Source organism: Ciona intestinalis, unplaced genomic scaffold (assembly GCF_000224145.3).
Source record: "Ciona intestinalis unplaced genomic scaffold, KH HT000074.2, whole genome shotgun sequence".
In the NCBI taxonomy this organism is placed as follows: domain Eukaryota; kingdom Metazoa; phylum Chordata; class Ascidiacea; order Phlebobranchia; family Cionidae; genus Ciona; species Ciona intestinalis.
The window spans coordinates 214,643-230,172 of NW_004190396.2; the positions used below are offsets into that span (position 1 = coordinate 214,643).

At 37.1% G+C, this 15,530-nt stretch overlaps 2 protein-coding genes and 1 non-coding gene across 3 annotated transcripts; all 3 read right to left on the reverse strand.

Annotated features, from left to right (window-relative positions):
* Positions 1–1,102: 1,102 nt before the first annotated feature.
* Positions 1,103–13,317, reverse strand: LOC100184835 (ras GTPase-activating protein 1). Its single transcript, XM_002127202.5, has 22 exons — positions 13,144–13,317; positions 12,724–12,869; positions 12,286–12,438; positions 11,928–12,027; positions 11,638–11,750; positions 10,419–10,519; positions 10,085–10,183; positions 9,508–9,658; positions 8,980–9,185; positions 8,386–8,557; positions 7,409–7,493; positions 6,287–6,364; positions 5,865–6,022; positions 5,434–5,565; positions 4,964–5,096; positions 4,575–4,682; positions 4,211–4,405; positions 3,410–3,615; positions 2,887–3,010; positions 2,378–2,503; positions 1,830–1,943; positions 1,103–1,534 (listed from the first exon to the last, which is right to left on the reverse strand). The coding sequence occupies exons 1-22, from the start codon at positions 13,165–13,167 to the stop codon at positions 1,448–1,450; spliced, it is 2,811 nt and encodes a 936-aa protein (XP_002127238.1). The 5' UTR covers positions 13,168–13,317; the 3' UTR covers positions 1,103–1,447.
* mir4152 (microRNA 4152) lies at positions 6,723–6,804 on the reverse strand. The gene has a single exon (NR_034548.1). It is a non-coding gene; the product is annotated as a microRNA 4152 (primary transcript).
* Positions 13,318–13,685: 368 nt separating the features above from the next.
* On the reverse strand, positions 13,686–15,421 carry LOC108950241. Its single transcript, XM_026838314.1, has 3 exons — positions 15,325–15,421; positions 14,861–15,028; positions 13,686–14,538 (listed from the first exon to the last, which is right to left on the reverse strand). The coding sequence occupies exons 2-3, from the start codon at positions 15,026–15,028 to the stop codon at positions 14,236–14,238; spliced, it is 471 nt and encodes a 156-aa protein (XP_026694115.1). The 5' UTR covers positions 15,325–15,421; the 3' UTR covers positions 13,686–14,235.
* Between the last annotated feature and the right edge of the window lie 109 nt (positions 15,422–15,530).

Here is a 15,530-nt window from a genome sequence, read left to right on the forward strand (position 1 = left end):
AGAAAAGAGCTTATGTACGTAACAATGCCAATTGTGATTTATACTTTACCAATTCTTTGATCTTCTTGCTTCGCGCTCATAGCGCAAATATAATTAGAATATACAAGTAATGTGCCTTGCGTCGACGCAAAACGCGCATGGGGCCCCATGAAAAAATGCGAAACGCACGCGTAGAACAAACCGCATTGTGACATCATAAGAGCGAGTGGTCGAGCGATGACCGAACCATGACGTAATAAACGCGAGCGAAAGCGAATACGGCGTGATGTCATCTATTACTATTATGACGTAACGAACAGCGATTTTATTTTATGTAACGTCACGAATAACGTTTGTGATGTCATAAGTAAACGACGTGAAACCTGAAACAGAACAAAAGTTAAAAATACAATGAAAATAATTCTTAAACGCAAGGCGCAATACTTTAGTATAGTAGTAATATATTATACTAACACTGCAACCAAGTATAGTTATTGTAGTAAGTACTTATATTGTAATAACTTAGTTATATAGACTACTTAGTATGCATAATTAACTAAATTTAAGTTAAGCCACGGTGTATACACAATAATACTTAACTCAAGCCTTGTAAAAAAACTTGTTGAAACCTTCCAACTTGTAACCTGGTGTGGAACCAACTTCATCTAAACTGAAACGTGGTAACTTTGTAGAAGAGGCGTTTTATGCGCGGAGCAATCAAGGCGTTATCAGCTGGTGCGAGGCGTCGATCACGTGAGCAATCTGACCAATCAGCGTCAAGGATTGAATGGCGGGCTGGTTGTAGTTGATTATGTTATAAGGGTTACTAAAGGTCACAACAGGGGTTACTAAAGGTCACGACAGGGGTTACTAAAGGTCACGACAGGGGTTACTAAATGTCACGACAGGGGTTACTAAAGGTCACGACATGGGTTACTAAAGGTCACGTAGATAATTCTCCAATATGAACCATTTACTAGAATGAAAACATGTCCCATATTACCCCAACCTACTATGCGTGGTAACTTGTAAGCGGGCATGAAGTGTATGAAACAGAACACCCGTGTTATAACGACTGTCGTTTCCCCGCCATGCGAGGATAAATAAGTTACATTCAATCCAAATCTCTTTGTGTTTGATGTATTTTAAAATAACAATCACTTCTTATGATGACATAATAATATGCTGTGTGACGTAATAATGCGAGAACAATTGGAACGGTTACGTGAAGAAAAAGGATTTGGAACAAAGGTTTCTGGAGCGGAGTTTTTTCACAGTTTTAATCAATTAATTAATTAGTAATTAACTATTCGGAAGATTTATTAATTTTGATTAATTCGGTGAATAATAATTAGATCTTTTTATCATAGAACAGCTCAGACCATGAACAACATGTATAACACTGTTTGGCAAAAAATGGACAAAGTTACTGCATTGTAAAGTTAGGAAGACAACATAGATATCGTGATCATCGCTCTTGTCGCAACTTCTGTTGGAAACTACTTTGTTTTTTGTTCAACAATTCAATTACACCAAGCAAACTTTTGAGGGAATACTGTGGAGTAATAAAGTTGTTTTAATTAATTTACAATATTGTGGGGTAAGATGGTTATTATTGATACCAAGGTATGGAAAAGTGGTACTATGGGGTCATATAGTTATTGTGGGGTAAGATGGGATACCGATGGCGCATTATTAAAAAGCTCTTTTAGAGTTGTGAGGATGTGGTTTAATAATTCTTTGAATATTTATCACAATAACTATGACATCATAATATCTATATGACATCACAATAACTATGACATCATAATATCTATATGACATCACAATAACTATGACATCATAACCACCTCTTTAGTAGACAATGCTTGAAGTTCCGGAATATGATCTTTACATATCTGGTGCAACGAAGCGAGGTCACGGGTGATATCGGACTTTGGGCCATATGTGCGGGTGTTGTGGTTCTGGGGGGGAAGGGGGTTAATATGGGGTAAGTGTGGGGTGTTGGTGTGGCACTGTGGTATAAGGTGCCACGGTATGGTGCCGTGGTACAAGAGGGTGTGCCGCTGTGGTTAGGGTGGTTGCTTCTTGACCAGAAAGAGAATGGGTTCAAAGCTCAATGCTGCTACCATTGTTGTCTTTGGGCAAGATACTTAACAGCAATTGCTCAACCAAGTGGTCAATAATTGATTGTACAAATTATCTACCATTGTTTCCCGCCATGTAAGGATAAATAAGTTACATACGTTTGATTGTTTGTTTTATTGCATCATCACAATACACATTATCCATACAGCGGTATCAGGATATTGTCCGAGTAACACGTAATAATAGGTAATGACAACTGCAGTTACCCTACCACACAAAGATAAACAAGTCACATCGAACCCCAACATACCAAATTGCTTGCGCTTCCCAATTCTTCAAGAAAGTACGTGATCTTTTCTTTATTCTCGATAATAAAAGGGTTGAGGCATTCCATGTAATACTCTTTTGAACCATACTCTACTAGGTTGGCAAGATTCTGGTGGTGGAATGAATCATGACATTGTAATTATACAAAAACCATAAGACATATATTAGAATGATCACAAACTTAAATACATAATAGGAGCGTATAGTTCATAGCTTTGTTTTTTTATTAATGTAGGTTTATTTTACTGAGCAGAGGGTCATGGGATTTGAGCGTCTCTGAAGGGAGCCACGAATCATGAAGGTTGAGAACACTGTATTGAAGCAAGGGTGTTTTCGACATTCTGTTATTTTTGGTTATATTAAAAAAAAACAGTTTTTTTTTGCCTTGAAAACAACTTTGAAAGTCACAATATGGAAGCTTAAGAAACACAACATAATATTCCTAATAATTTAAAAAATATTATTTGATTTTAATTAAGTTAATTATTTCACCTGCAGCGATTTGGCCACCAGCAGCAAACTCCTAGCAGCGGTGGGCGATGGTGTTTCGGAAACCATGTTAAACATCTTCGGGTTGATGATGGCGGGGCATAAGAGGCGGAGGAACATGAAGCCACTGTGGGGGGTTATTGTGTGGGTGAATATAGTGGGGGGGTTATAGTGACTTATATTGATATGTGGTAGGTACATGCAGTCATACTACATATCTATAATAGCCATGTATGTTTACTATGAAATAGTGATTAATATTGGCATGTAGTGTATGTATGGGGGGGAACAACAGTCGTTATAACACGGATGTTTTGTTTCATACACCTCATGCCCGCTTACGAGTTACCATGTATGTAACTTTGGGGGTGACAGTTTTTCCGTATGGCTGATAATTTGGAAAAGCCATTAGTGACCACTGCGTTTGAGCAATTACTGTCAAGGCAATACCCAAGGATACATACGCCCACAGTAATGGGTTATAAATGTATTAGATTTCTGCCTACATTAAAGTAACCCCACCCACCTTACAACTCTCACCCTCACATATTTATCATGAGGCCACCTCCTCGTTACGCACTGCTGCATGTGGCCGAACACGTATCGTAAATCGTTTGGAAACAAAGATTGACAGTCGAATATAGACGACAAGACACATCGTAAATATCCCAACAACGTCTCTTTGTTGGTGAAAGTGTCTTTATCATCGGGATGGAGCTTGGCTGGGTTTAACTGGGTGTAGGTGGTAATATTATTATATGAGTGGCACAGCCAGGGGGGGTTTTGGGGGTCGCGACCCCCCCATTTTTAACCACTCAAAAAAAATTTTTTTTTAAATTTAAACATTTTTCGATTGAAATCCCCTCTTATTTTTTATCTAGCTGCTCCACTGGTTATTTAACTTACAATTGATGTAGAAAAGGTGTTAATATTGTTTTAACTAAATAATAAATAATGAAGATTATGTAAGTTTTCTGTAAAGATTAGTATTGCTTCAAGTCTGAAAATGATCTTCTGTCAACTTTAAAAATTATGATCTTAAAGAACTAAAGTTTTGACATTTTATTCAAACAAAAGATCGAACATTTATAAAAAGATTCAGACTAACAATATGTCTGGTAAAACACACACAGGGTGCTACCATCTAGACCCCACTGAGGCAGTTTATAGACACTCAATAATAAAGATTCTATTCTATAAGGGTGAGGTCTTCAGTGAGACACACCTCAGACCTGGGATGTAGGTCTATTACCCCAACACCCAGGGTGCTACCATCTAGACCCCACTGAGGCAGTTTATAGACACTCAATAGTTAGTTTCACCTCACCTCACAGGATTGCCGGCTTTCAACGATTTGCTTCACGACATCTTTCAGCGCGAGTGACACAAATGTGGGACAGGTGGTACGCATGTATTGTTCCATGATAGTAGAAGCTAATGTAGTTGCTCGAAATAAAGTTCCAGGTTCCGAATCTTTGCTCATGATCTCTCGCTCGTTTAACATTCGGATCAAATCTTTTTCCTGGGAAATGGAAATGAGAGTGTTCTGTTTTATACACCTCGTGCCCGTCTACGAGTTACCACGTATGTAATTTATTTATAAGATAAACATCATATACATTTAATACATATTATATGGGCTTTCTATGTTAGAAAGCGACAACAAAACAATAAACATAGAAACAATATACTTTTCGTTCTTGTCGGAATATTTTTAGCAGCACACTCGCAAGTAATGTGCGATCCTGTCCACACACTTGCGCTAGAGAGCTGATCATCTTTAGGTCTGAACCAACCAACTGGAAAATGAATGAATGTAACTTATTTATCCTCGCATGGCGGGGCAACGACAGTTGATATAACACGGGTGTTCTGTTTCATACACCTCGTGCCCACTTACGAGTTACCAAGTATGTAACTTTGTGGGTGATTATTTTTCTACATGGCTGACAATTTAAATTGCTGTTTACTATCGTTTACACCAGATATACATGGTCTATTCTTACACTTTATTATCACTATTAAATTAGGAAACCAAGCCACCACAGTGAGCTTCGAACCCACCACCCCAAGCACTTACCTTCTTCAGCATCTCATATTCCTCCACGGGCATAATCAACTCGTTGGAATATCTCGCTCGTATACGCACCGAACCACACGAGGGGGCTGGAGTGGCGGAAACACTGCCGGTGGATATCGGGGTCAGGTTGTGCCTAGGGGGGAGGAGGGGTTAGGTATTGTTTGTCTATTCTATATAGACGAGGTTCATGTAATTTGCCCGTGTTTCGCAAGATGCTACAACCCATTTATGTTCGTTGAGTGTCTCGCAAGGACACAAACGCTATGTTTACAATATTAAGCATTAAACTGAGTATCCTATAAATATCATGCGTGGAGCGAGCCAAAGCGACAGACGTGTAATTAGGAAAAAATGAAGTGCTGTTTATAAAACAAGTACGGAATGTTCGTCAGCAAAAGTATAAATACAACATACATAATATATAAATCACATACACTATCAAGATACCATACAAACACCACAGAACCCACCATTCATCAATGACTTTCCCCGCACTAAGTTTACTGAAATGAACGACAACTTCGCCGATGCTCGAGTGTTTGGATCGACGGGCTGCGTTGTGGACGCCTACAGTGAATGAATCTACGTCTGGAGGGATGTCACTGCAATAGATAGCATGTTACAGCACTACGTCACTGCAATGGATAGCATGTTACAGCACTACGTCACTGCAATGGATAGCATGTTACAATATTATGTCACTGCAATGGATAGCATGTTACAATATTATGCGCATATATATAATATTGATCAATGAGGTTTCCTATGTTTAACAACTATAAGTGTAGAACCAATAGTTTGGTTAAAATCAGCAGCAAAACGGCAATATAAATATACAATGATTAACCCATATATACATATACACCTAATATACATTAGATCTATAACCCAACCAACTTACTCAAATAGAAATTCTTCCGACCACACGGGTTTCAAATCTTCTTTAACCTTCGTCCTCCCAACGTGTACATTGTTGAGCGATAATGTACAATATGGACGACAAGTTGTACGACTTGCAAGTTTGTGAGCGGCTTCTATCGTTACTTGTACACTCCTCACCTAGGGGAAGGTAAACTGGTTTCTGATGCTGTTTTACAGTTTATTTTATCTACATCTATAGTTAATGAAAAAGTGTTGCTTTTATATCAAACACTTTTTAATCACTTGCCACGTATGTAACTTTGGGGGTGATTGTTTTTCTGTACAATTTAGACAACCCATTAGTGACCACTGGGGCCCAAGGACACATACGCCCACAATGGTAACGGCTTCGAGCCTTGAACCCGGTATCCTCTAGTCACAACACACACATTAACTATTCACCTGTCTTGCACTATTAAGTTTGGGCAATGCTTGTCTGTTCGGTTTCGCACAATTCGCTCGAAGTAGTTTCATCCATTCCTGGGGAGAGAAACAAAGTAAATTTTATTGAATAGAATTTATTGAACAATTTGAATCAAAATCTCAGGTCCAAGAACATGGCACATAGAATGACCTCATTAACAAAGAACGGAAAGTGATTGAGTTTTTGAAGTCCACAAATGCAGCACTGAGAGAGCTACCAGCATTTTGTTGTTTATAATATTGGGGTAAAAACTCTGTCCTAAATCTCAGGTCCCAAGTCGTGTTACACTGTAGGATCACCAAAATGTTTTAGTTCTGCTTGTATTTAAAACAAGCTGCATTTACATTTAAAATCAACCCACAAAGTTTAACATTAGGTTCCCAATACATAGTTTTGCACACGGCACGCACCACCGGATAAATAAGCAGGGAAGTTACCGCGTGTTTCAATCGTTTCCTATCATTCAAACGTACGTCACTTTACACCAACTACATCTTCTACATATATTGTACCATCTATACATATCATCATATTTCAACTATGTATAGGTGGTAATATTTTAACTTCAAATTTAATATTTATTTCTTAACAAATTTACGTACTGTAACATTAGCAGTCAAACTATATTTTATTATTTTGTTGTTCTTAAAGTGTTTTGTTTGTAAGTTGGTAAAAAAATGCATCAAAATGGTGTTGGCAAATAACATGTTACAATAATATGGGATTTGACCCATTATCTCAACACACAGACTACTTATATTTATATTTAAAAAAGTTGCAGAAGAAAACAAATATACACTACAGCAGTACAGTACATAGGTGCCAAACTATATAAACACAGGTGGGTGCAAGGATAGTTAGACACACAATCCTGTGAAACAAATCTAACTTATTGGTTGCAATGTTTACTGATTAATACAGTGTAGGAAATTCTAGGGTTGGCCTGCCTACCCTTGCACCTCTGGTTTGGTGACTATACAATCCATATAATTAAAAAACAGCCAGGTTCCTATTTTTAGTGCCACGTCAAGAAACTTTCCCCAAAAAGCATGCGACTTTCACCCTCATAAAAACACCTCAAATATCAACAACAAATTTACCTGGGCAAGATCTGCTGAGTCAGCACAAAAATATGACGATGTCACCTCGTTGAGAGCACGGATAACAACTTGAAAACAATGGGGTCTATGATGTAATATTAGGTTTATTATTCAAACAATATTTGTTAAATATAACAAGACTTAAATTAATCTTCACCTGCTCATCTGGTATAAAAATGGTATTTTATTTCACTTGCCGAATGGCAGCAAAACGTTGAAAATACACTAAGTTTTTTTCATACCATATGAGCCACTAGAAGTTTAATTTACATTATGCCTGGTAAAAGTCACAGAATATAATAATAAGATAACAAATTATGAAAATCAAGGGTAAAATTATCGAGTATAGACTCATTATATTATAGCAGATGTTTCACCAAGTCTACAAGTATAAATTCATTATACTATAGCAGATGTGTTACCAAGTCTACTCAAATTTTAACGTCACGATTACTATCATGAAATGTGTCTTATTACTGAGAATTAATCACTGCATGTTACAATAACACGCAAGCATGAGGTTTAGATTATGCTGTTGTTGCTACCAGGCCTACTGTAATATATTAGAAATTGCTCTTCTAGTGAAAAACATTGAATTATTTTAGCAACATTTCGTCTGCCATCATTTGGGTAAAAATAAAAATACAATTTACCAGAAAAGCTTTTTCTAATCCCTAATCACAAAATATAAGCATAGCATAATATTAGAAAAAAATTTTTCTGCTGAAAATGTATATTTATTGGTGAAGATGAAATAAAAAAAAACATTTTTACAGAACAGCTATTTATAATATGAAATGTAGAATACCAAAATAATTAGTTGGATATAATATTAATTCTAAGTATCAGAACACATACTACAAATGGCATTATGTAGTTTACATACAACTCCTATGACATCACAATGCTACTTATTCCACCACTTTATGAATCACAATAAAGTATTGTAACAGATAATGAAGTTTTATGACTCATACCTCCCAAAATAGCTTTCATGCACTGGATAAACTGCTCCGTAGCTCAAATCAATCAGCCCTTTCGGTTTAGTCTTTTTCTCATGTTCGAAATAATATAAATGTTGTTTTTCTCCGTGTAAAACGAAAAACATTGGCTTCCATTTCTTATTGTCGTGGCTTCTTTTGCCCATGCCTAAAAAAATAAATAAGTTTTTACATATATGATCATGTTGTTTTTATTTATGTAATAGACTAATGGGAGGTACTGGTGCAATGCTTGGAAATGATGATTAAGCAAACAATTAACCATGGTATGTTCTGTGAATCTGGCCTTGATCCAGCACTTATATTGTTGGACGGTTCTCGTTAAATCATAACAGAATACACCAAGTGCTACTAAGTCCTAACTAGCTTATATTTTAAATAATAGACTGAATCAGTTTGCCTGATAATTGAAAAATAATAAAAATGTTTTTTCTTTAGTACACCATTACTTGGGCTTGATTTTTAGTTGTATTTTCATATTGAACCATACATATGTTATATACTGGATGGTTTAAATTACAAAAACACAGAGTTTATGAAATATTAGTTTTAGCATTCAACAAAATGAACCTTTTTTCAGGAGTTGTCCTTTCTTCAAAACTCCTGATTCATGAATTATCGCCCTCGATAGTTGTGACGATGTCGCGCGGTTTATTGTTTCATAAATATCTACTTTACATTCTCTACTGATGTCGGTTGACTTTGGCACAGCGTACGTGAGTGTGTGGCCTTCCACTATCTGCTCGTGTCGGTAGTGTTCAACTACTTCGTCTATGCTGTAAAAGGGGGTTAGGTCGGTAAGCTATATATATGTTAATATATACTTATGTGTCTCATACAAAATCCTAATTATGAGTTACACCATATTATATTCAAATAAAACTAAACTACCGTTTTATTCCGTAAGATGTAAGCTCTTAGTGATTTAGACCAGAGTCGGTCAAATACAATCTAACTTACCTAAACATACAAATTTATTATTTTGTTGACACTTTGTAAAAGACAACCAAGTCTAAAACATATATAATTTGCACAGCTTTTAGTTTTTGGGGTCAAATACATAAACACTTTTACACACCCAGCTACAACGCCACTCACCTGCCATAACACCGCCCCCCCATTTCGAAGCGATTTTGACCCACCCTGTGCAGTTTGAACCTCTGTATGTACTGACCAGTGAAGAAATATAAAACATAATCCCCAGGTGTGGAATCACTGACTCTTATGAGGAAACTACCACTTCTATCAACTGTGGAGAGAATGAAGACATGTTGAACACTTTATCGGGTTATGTGCAAACTGTGGTCTAAATCCCAGGTAACATGTGTGTTACACTATTCACCCACTATTCACCCCTCACCCATGTAGATTAGAATCTATAATAACATTTGTGCGACATATTTGCATTGTAAACTATGGGCACAAGTTTAACAAGGATACTAATAGGCCTATGTGTCTTTGGGCAAGACATTTAACAGACATTGCTCCGATCCAGTGGTCACTAATGGGTTATAGCACCCGGGTGTTGGGGTAATGGAACCCATGGCCCCACTATGGGACCCCACCAACATAAAATATTTTCTTAAAAATCAAAGTTAAGTTTGCAGACATATTTTGCCACAATTATACTAAAACATATGTAAGTATATTTCTGTTATAAGAAACAACAACCAACCTGCGCTCAACAAACTGTAAGCTTCCTCCTTAGTTATCCCTGCATGGAACCATTCCTTGCCTTCATGGGGGTCGACGTCGCCTATGTCTCGTACCAAACCTGGGGAGCGGGAGGGGGGTTATAACATTGCATTACTGTTCGAATATGAATTGCTCCATCACCCCAACATTGTATATGCACATTCTGTTCTATATGGGTGAGGTTCTACAGTGAGGCATGCCATGGGACCCGGGATTTAGGCAAGAGTTGGCCAATTACCCAAGGCCACCCACCACCTCCAAACACACCCCTTTTACCCACCCACCTCTAAACACCCCCTCTTTGACCCACCCACCTCTAAACACACACCCCCTTTCATTCGTCCTCAACGACTCCAACCACATCCAGTCTCCCTCCATGTCATCTTGTACGATGAATATGTCGTCCTTCTCGAACCTGGGGGTAAAACAATGGATTCAAACTGCATATTTAAACAATATGTTTGTATGCTGTATAAAATATATAGGCTATATAATATATTACTTATTTGTAAACATGAGTGCCAAACTTACAGTTATACACTTGGGGCAGGACACACAATGTTATAAAACAAGTCTAACTTATTGGTTGTAATGTTTACTGATTAATGCAGTGTAAAAGTTCCAGGGTTAGTCTGCCCACCCTGCCACCCCGGGTTTGGTGCCTTAGTTTATAATCCATGATATATTACTCCATGTAAAGAGCATTAACATAAATATATGCGTGTTTTCTAGTACAGTGTTCAGTTCTAACACAGAAAAGGCATATTGAACAATAAATAAATAAAGATAATTTTTTTAAATTTTAACAAAGGGTAACGCTGTTAAAATATAGTTTATGATCAAATAAAGAAATAGCATTGAACAAAACTACATCTTTGTAACAGAATGTGCCAATCATGATATGAATCATATTATGATTTGGCTAAATAGCTAGCGCTGTCTAACAGGATACTCATGATCTAACTCGACAGTGGGCACGAGGTACACAAAACATCCATATATTAAACCATTTTAACATCAACACCCACAAAATGAATATGAACTCAAATGTTTTGTCATAATTGAGCCATCAGGCTGGTGGGTGAGAAGCATTTAAAAAAGTTGACAGATAAGAGCGCAACAAAACAACTAGTTTTAAAGAATTTAAAAGATACCTCCTACAAATTTACAGAAATTTAACCAAAGTCTGTCGAAAACAACATAAAAAAATTTACTTCATGCACAGTATTTGTTAGATTAGGCTATTCACCAAATGAACGTGAAAACAAAACTCACGATATTTCAATATTATCTGCAGTTATATACACTAGTTTTATTAAATTAAGTGAAAACAGAATTGTATAATATAACGTTCATACAACAAACTTGTATTAACATACAACAGAACTGTATATTATAACATAAGCAAAAACAAAAACTTATTATTTTTTATTACTATCGACAATTAAATACTAGTTTCATTGAATTGAGCGAAAACAGAATTGTGTATTCGTGTATATATAATATATATATAAAATAAGCAGAAGAACTCACGATATTTCATCATTATCAGCATCCGGCACCTTCTGGTACGGAAGGATTGCTTGCACCCTTCTGCGATCGTCTACTGGTTCGGGGGGTTGGATGGGGGTTCGAAGGACTTCACCCTGGAAAATTAAAATAAAAAAACATTATGTGAATAAGAATTGTATTATATGTGCTGTTATGTTTGAAATAAAACTAACCAAAAAAAATTGTTTTAAAGCGTTTGCTTTTTTTAAAAATTGATATCATTTAACATCCATTATGTTCGTTATAATATATTTTAATTATAACAAACTAACCTCCAACAAACATGATCTGTGCGTATAGTAGGCTATCAGTTGTTCAAGACATTCAAACTGTCGACCACCAATGTAAAAGTCTCCACAAACAGATATTATTCTGAAACACAATAATAAAATTAATACCCAACACCAAGTGTCCTACTGGTATCCAGACCCCACTTGTTGCGTGAAGAAACACAGTAAGGATCTGGTGCTACAAAATACAAAGCAGACAAAAAATCAACTCCAACCAATTGTGCAATAAAAGAGATACATGTACGCTTAATTGGCATCATCAGTCCTTATTCAAATTATATTTTCAGCTAGACTTCAACAAAGGGACCATCATGACATAGCAAAATTCTCACTAACTTACCTAAAATGCGTCATCCCAATATTTTCACTAAGGAATGACAAAACATAAGACCCCGGCTTCTTCTGACTTTCCCTCACCAAATAACCCCCAGCAACGTTGACCTCAAGTAACCTTTCTTCTGCTATGCGACGATCAAGTTTACCATGGTACCAACTGTTTAATAGAAACATTATATCAAGCCTAACCTACTTAAAAGCTGTGAGCATATAAGTAAATATTCTATATGGGTGAGGACCTACAGTGAAGCACGCCATGGGACCTGGGATTTAGGCCAGAGTTGGTCTATTACCCCAACATTGTACACGCACATTCTATTCTATATGGGTGAGGTCCTACAGCGAGGCATGCCATGGACTTTGGATTTGTACCAGAGTTGGCCCATTACTGCAACACCCAGGGTTTTAGGCCAGATTTAGACCAATCACTCCCAACACTCACAATGATTTAGCCGGCACTTCCACATGATCCCCATCAATAGAGAACTCATGGCTCCCACTCATCATCGCGACAAGTTCATCCTCATGGACCTCAACCTCCTGCTCATACGATGCCTCGTCCAAGTTTGTGTGCACATGGTTCGCCCACTAGGAGGCAATAAAGAGTCAATAATAAATGAAGGTAACTTTGGGCAACCAATTACGAGTTACCACGATTCTGCTTGGGTTAAAAGCAGGCGCGCTATACAACCACTTTGCCCTGGTGCCGGGCCCGGTATTTCACGTTTATCCTCGGTTGGGAAACCAAGAGATTTAATAGACGGGTGTTACACAATACATTGTGGCTTTATACACCTGATGCTCGCTGCCGAGCAATGCTTTTATACGTCACACACATATCATATACGCATTATATACATACTTGGTTGTATTGGGCGGACATCATTCTTTTAGAAAATGCTAAATCCAATAAATAATCTCAGCAATTTGGTCTACATATATAAAACCCCATACGAACTAATCCATTTACACCAAACATCTAAACACTACTACCCCTGTGACGTTAAATAAACTGAAACATAAACAAACTTTCAACCGAACATCCTAACTAACGAAGCATGTTCTACTTCTGAACCACAGTAGTTTTAGTGCTAAGTTGGTAGAACTACGCAAAGTATGTAGTTATGACAGCGGCCACCATTTTTGAGATATGTTAAAACTATTTATCCTTAAATGCGAAAAACTAATTAAACAATAAAATTGAATTAAAAGCAGAACAACTGTCATCGCATGGTCACCAATGGGTTGTCTAAATTGTTGGCCAAACAAAAAAACAATCACTCACGAAGTTACATACGTGGTAATTCGTACACAAGGAAATGAAAACAGAACTCCGGTGTTATAACGCATATCGTTGCCTTGCCATGTGATTTAACTTAACCAAACACCAGGCACAAATGAGGTAAATATATTTTATTTTACGCTGCAAACAAACCAAATACAATATATTGTTGCTGGTTTATAGGTGATTTGTTTGTAAACATTATTACTACATTAAAAATGAGACACTTTTTGATTACACACATTCTATTCTATATGGGTGGGATCCTACAGTGAAGCACGCCATGGGACCTGGGATTTATACTAGAGTTGGCCCATTACCCCAACATTGTATATGCACATTCTATTCTATATGGGTGGGATCCTACAGTGAATCATGCCATGGAAGCTGGAAATTAGTAGAGTGTCCCATTACATCAGTAACTTTGTAGGGCATTCGAAAGAAGCTGTCTAACACCAAGGTATGAGATTTTGGCTATACCTGGCCCATTACCCCAACATTAAATATTCACATTCTAATCTATATGGGTGAAGCCCTACAATGAGGCACGCCATGGGACTTGGGATTTATACCAGAGTTGGCCCATTACCCCAACAATGTAAATGCATACAAGAGATATAAGCCAGAATTGCCTTATCACTCTAACACCCATCATAAGCCACCACCTCTACATTAAGTCCCCTCATCTTCCCTGTACCTCTCAGGGTTAAAACTCATATTTTCCTTCTTCGTAAACACAATGGGCTTTGGAAAACGTTGACCGTCGGATTTCTGCTTCTGTCTCGGCGAGTCTCCACTTGCAAGGAGATCTGCTTTATATTTAGGTGTGTCTAATTGTTCAACCAAGTTAATAGGAACCTCTCCCTGCCTGGGAGACCCCATGTTAGCAATCACACGCTTCATTATCGTTAGTTCTTGTTGGTGGCCAAGTAATCGGTCTAAATCGCTTGACATGAGTTGGTTCTTTTTGCTCAACTGTAAAATAGAGGGTTGGAAGTATTTAGTAAATTGGGAGAATATTTGGAATATTATGCAGCAAAGATAAGCCTTCTTAAATAAAAATAATAACTCTTAGCAACTTGGATCTGGTGCTACAAAAACCTGACAACCAAAAATCCAGTCCAACCAATTGTATAATCTAAAAGTTATATATTTCGGCTAAATAGCATTGTCAGTCTCTTGTTTAAAAAGAATCCTAACTATTCTGCTGCGTTTGCTACTTTAAGCATAGTTTAAAATATAAATTTGCCTTCCCAGTATAAAATATACACTAACATAAACACACATATATCATCACCTGTAAATTCTTATCCTCTAGCATCTTAACATGCTCCTCCATGTTATATAGGCTCCTCCTATGCTCCTCCACCTCCTCATCTCTTCTCCTCATGCTCTCAATGAGGAAACTGTAAGGTTGCTTGCTTTCCTCAAGTAAACGATTCGAGTTCGATAATTTTATCGCCATCTGTGTATTGGAGGGTGGGGTAAAATCAAAATTTAATTAAAAATTGGAATCGAAGTCAAATTATATATAATGCTGGGGTAAGATGGTCCATATGTTCCAATTTGTTAAGTCGTCACATTCAGTGGTTAATATTGAATATTTATAGAATTATATAACAGATCCTATGAATGTTGTTTTGGGTAATGGACCAACTATGACCTAGTCCTCCCATGACGTGCCTCACTGAAAGAGACCTCACCAATATAGGAGAAATCACGCAGGTTTAAACAGTTGCAACATATCAATATATGACAAACCTGCTTAGTTTCTTCTTCTCTCCTTAGAATATCCGATTGTAACCTTGTGTTGATTTTCTCCAAACGTAAAACTCTGTTGGATATGTAGGGTTAAGAGTTTTTACCTAAAGCGTGTTTTAATGACTGAGGTTTTGCTGCCAATTCTCTTCTCTTCATTGCTTTAATTAACCTAAACTTTGCTGCTGTCTTCAAACAGATGCACAAAA

Excerpts from the sequence above, each read along its gene's own strand:
- LOC100184835 (XM_002127202.5), bottom strand. The coding sequence starts at position 13,167 with ATGATGTCCGCCCAATACAACCAA. Across the intron at positions 7,494-8,385 it reads CATGAAAGCTATTTTGGGAG|ACCCCATTGTTTTCAAGTTG; the intron begins GTATGAGTCATA and ends ATTACATCATAG. Across the intron at positions 4,683-4,963 it reads AATATGAGATGCTGAAGAAG|TTGGTTGGTTCAGACCTAAA; the intron begins GTAAGTGCTTGG and ends TTCATTTTCCAG.
- LOC108950241 (XM_026838314.1), bottom strand. The coding sequence starts at position 15,028 with ATGGCGATAAAATTATCGAACTCGAATCGTTTACTTGAGGAAAGCAAG. Across the intron at positions 14,539-14,860 it reads TAGAGGATAAGAATTTACAG|TTGAGCAAAAAGAACCAACT; the intron begins GTGATGATATAT and ends TCTATTTTACAG.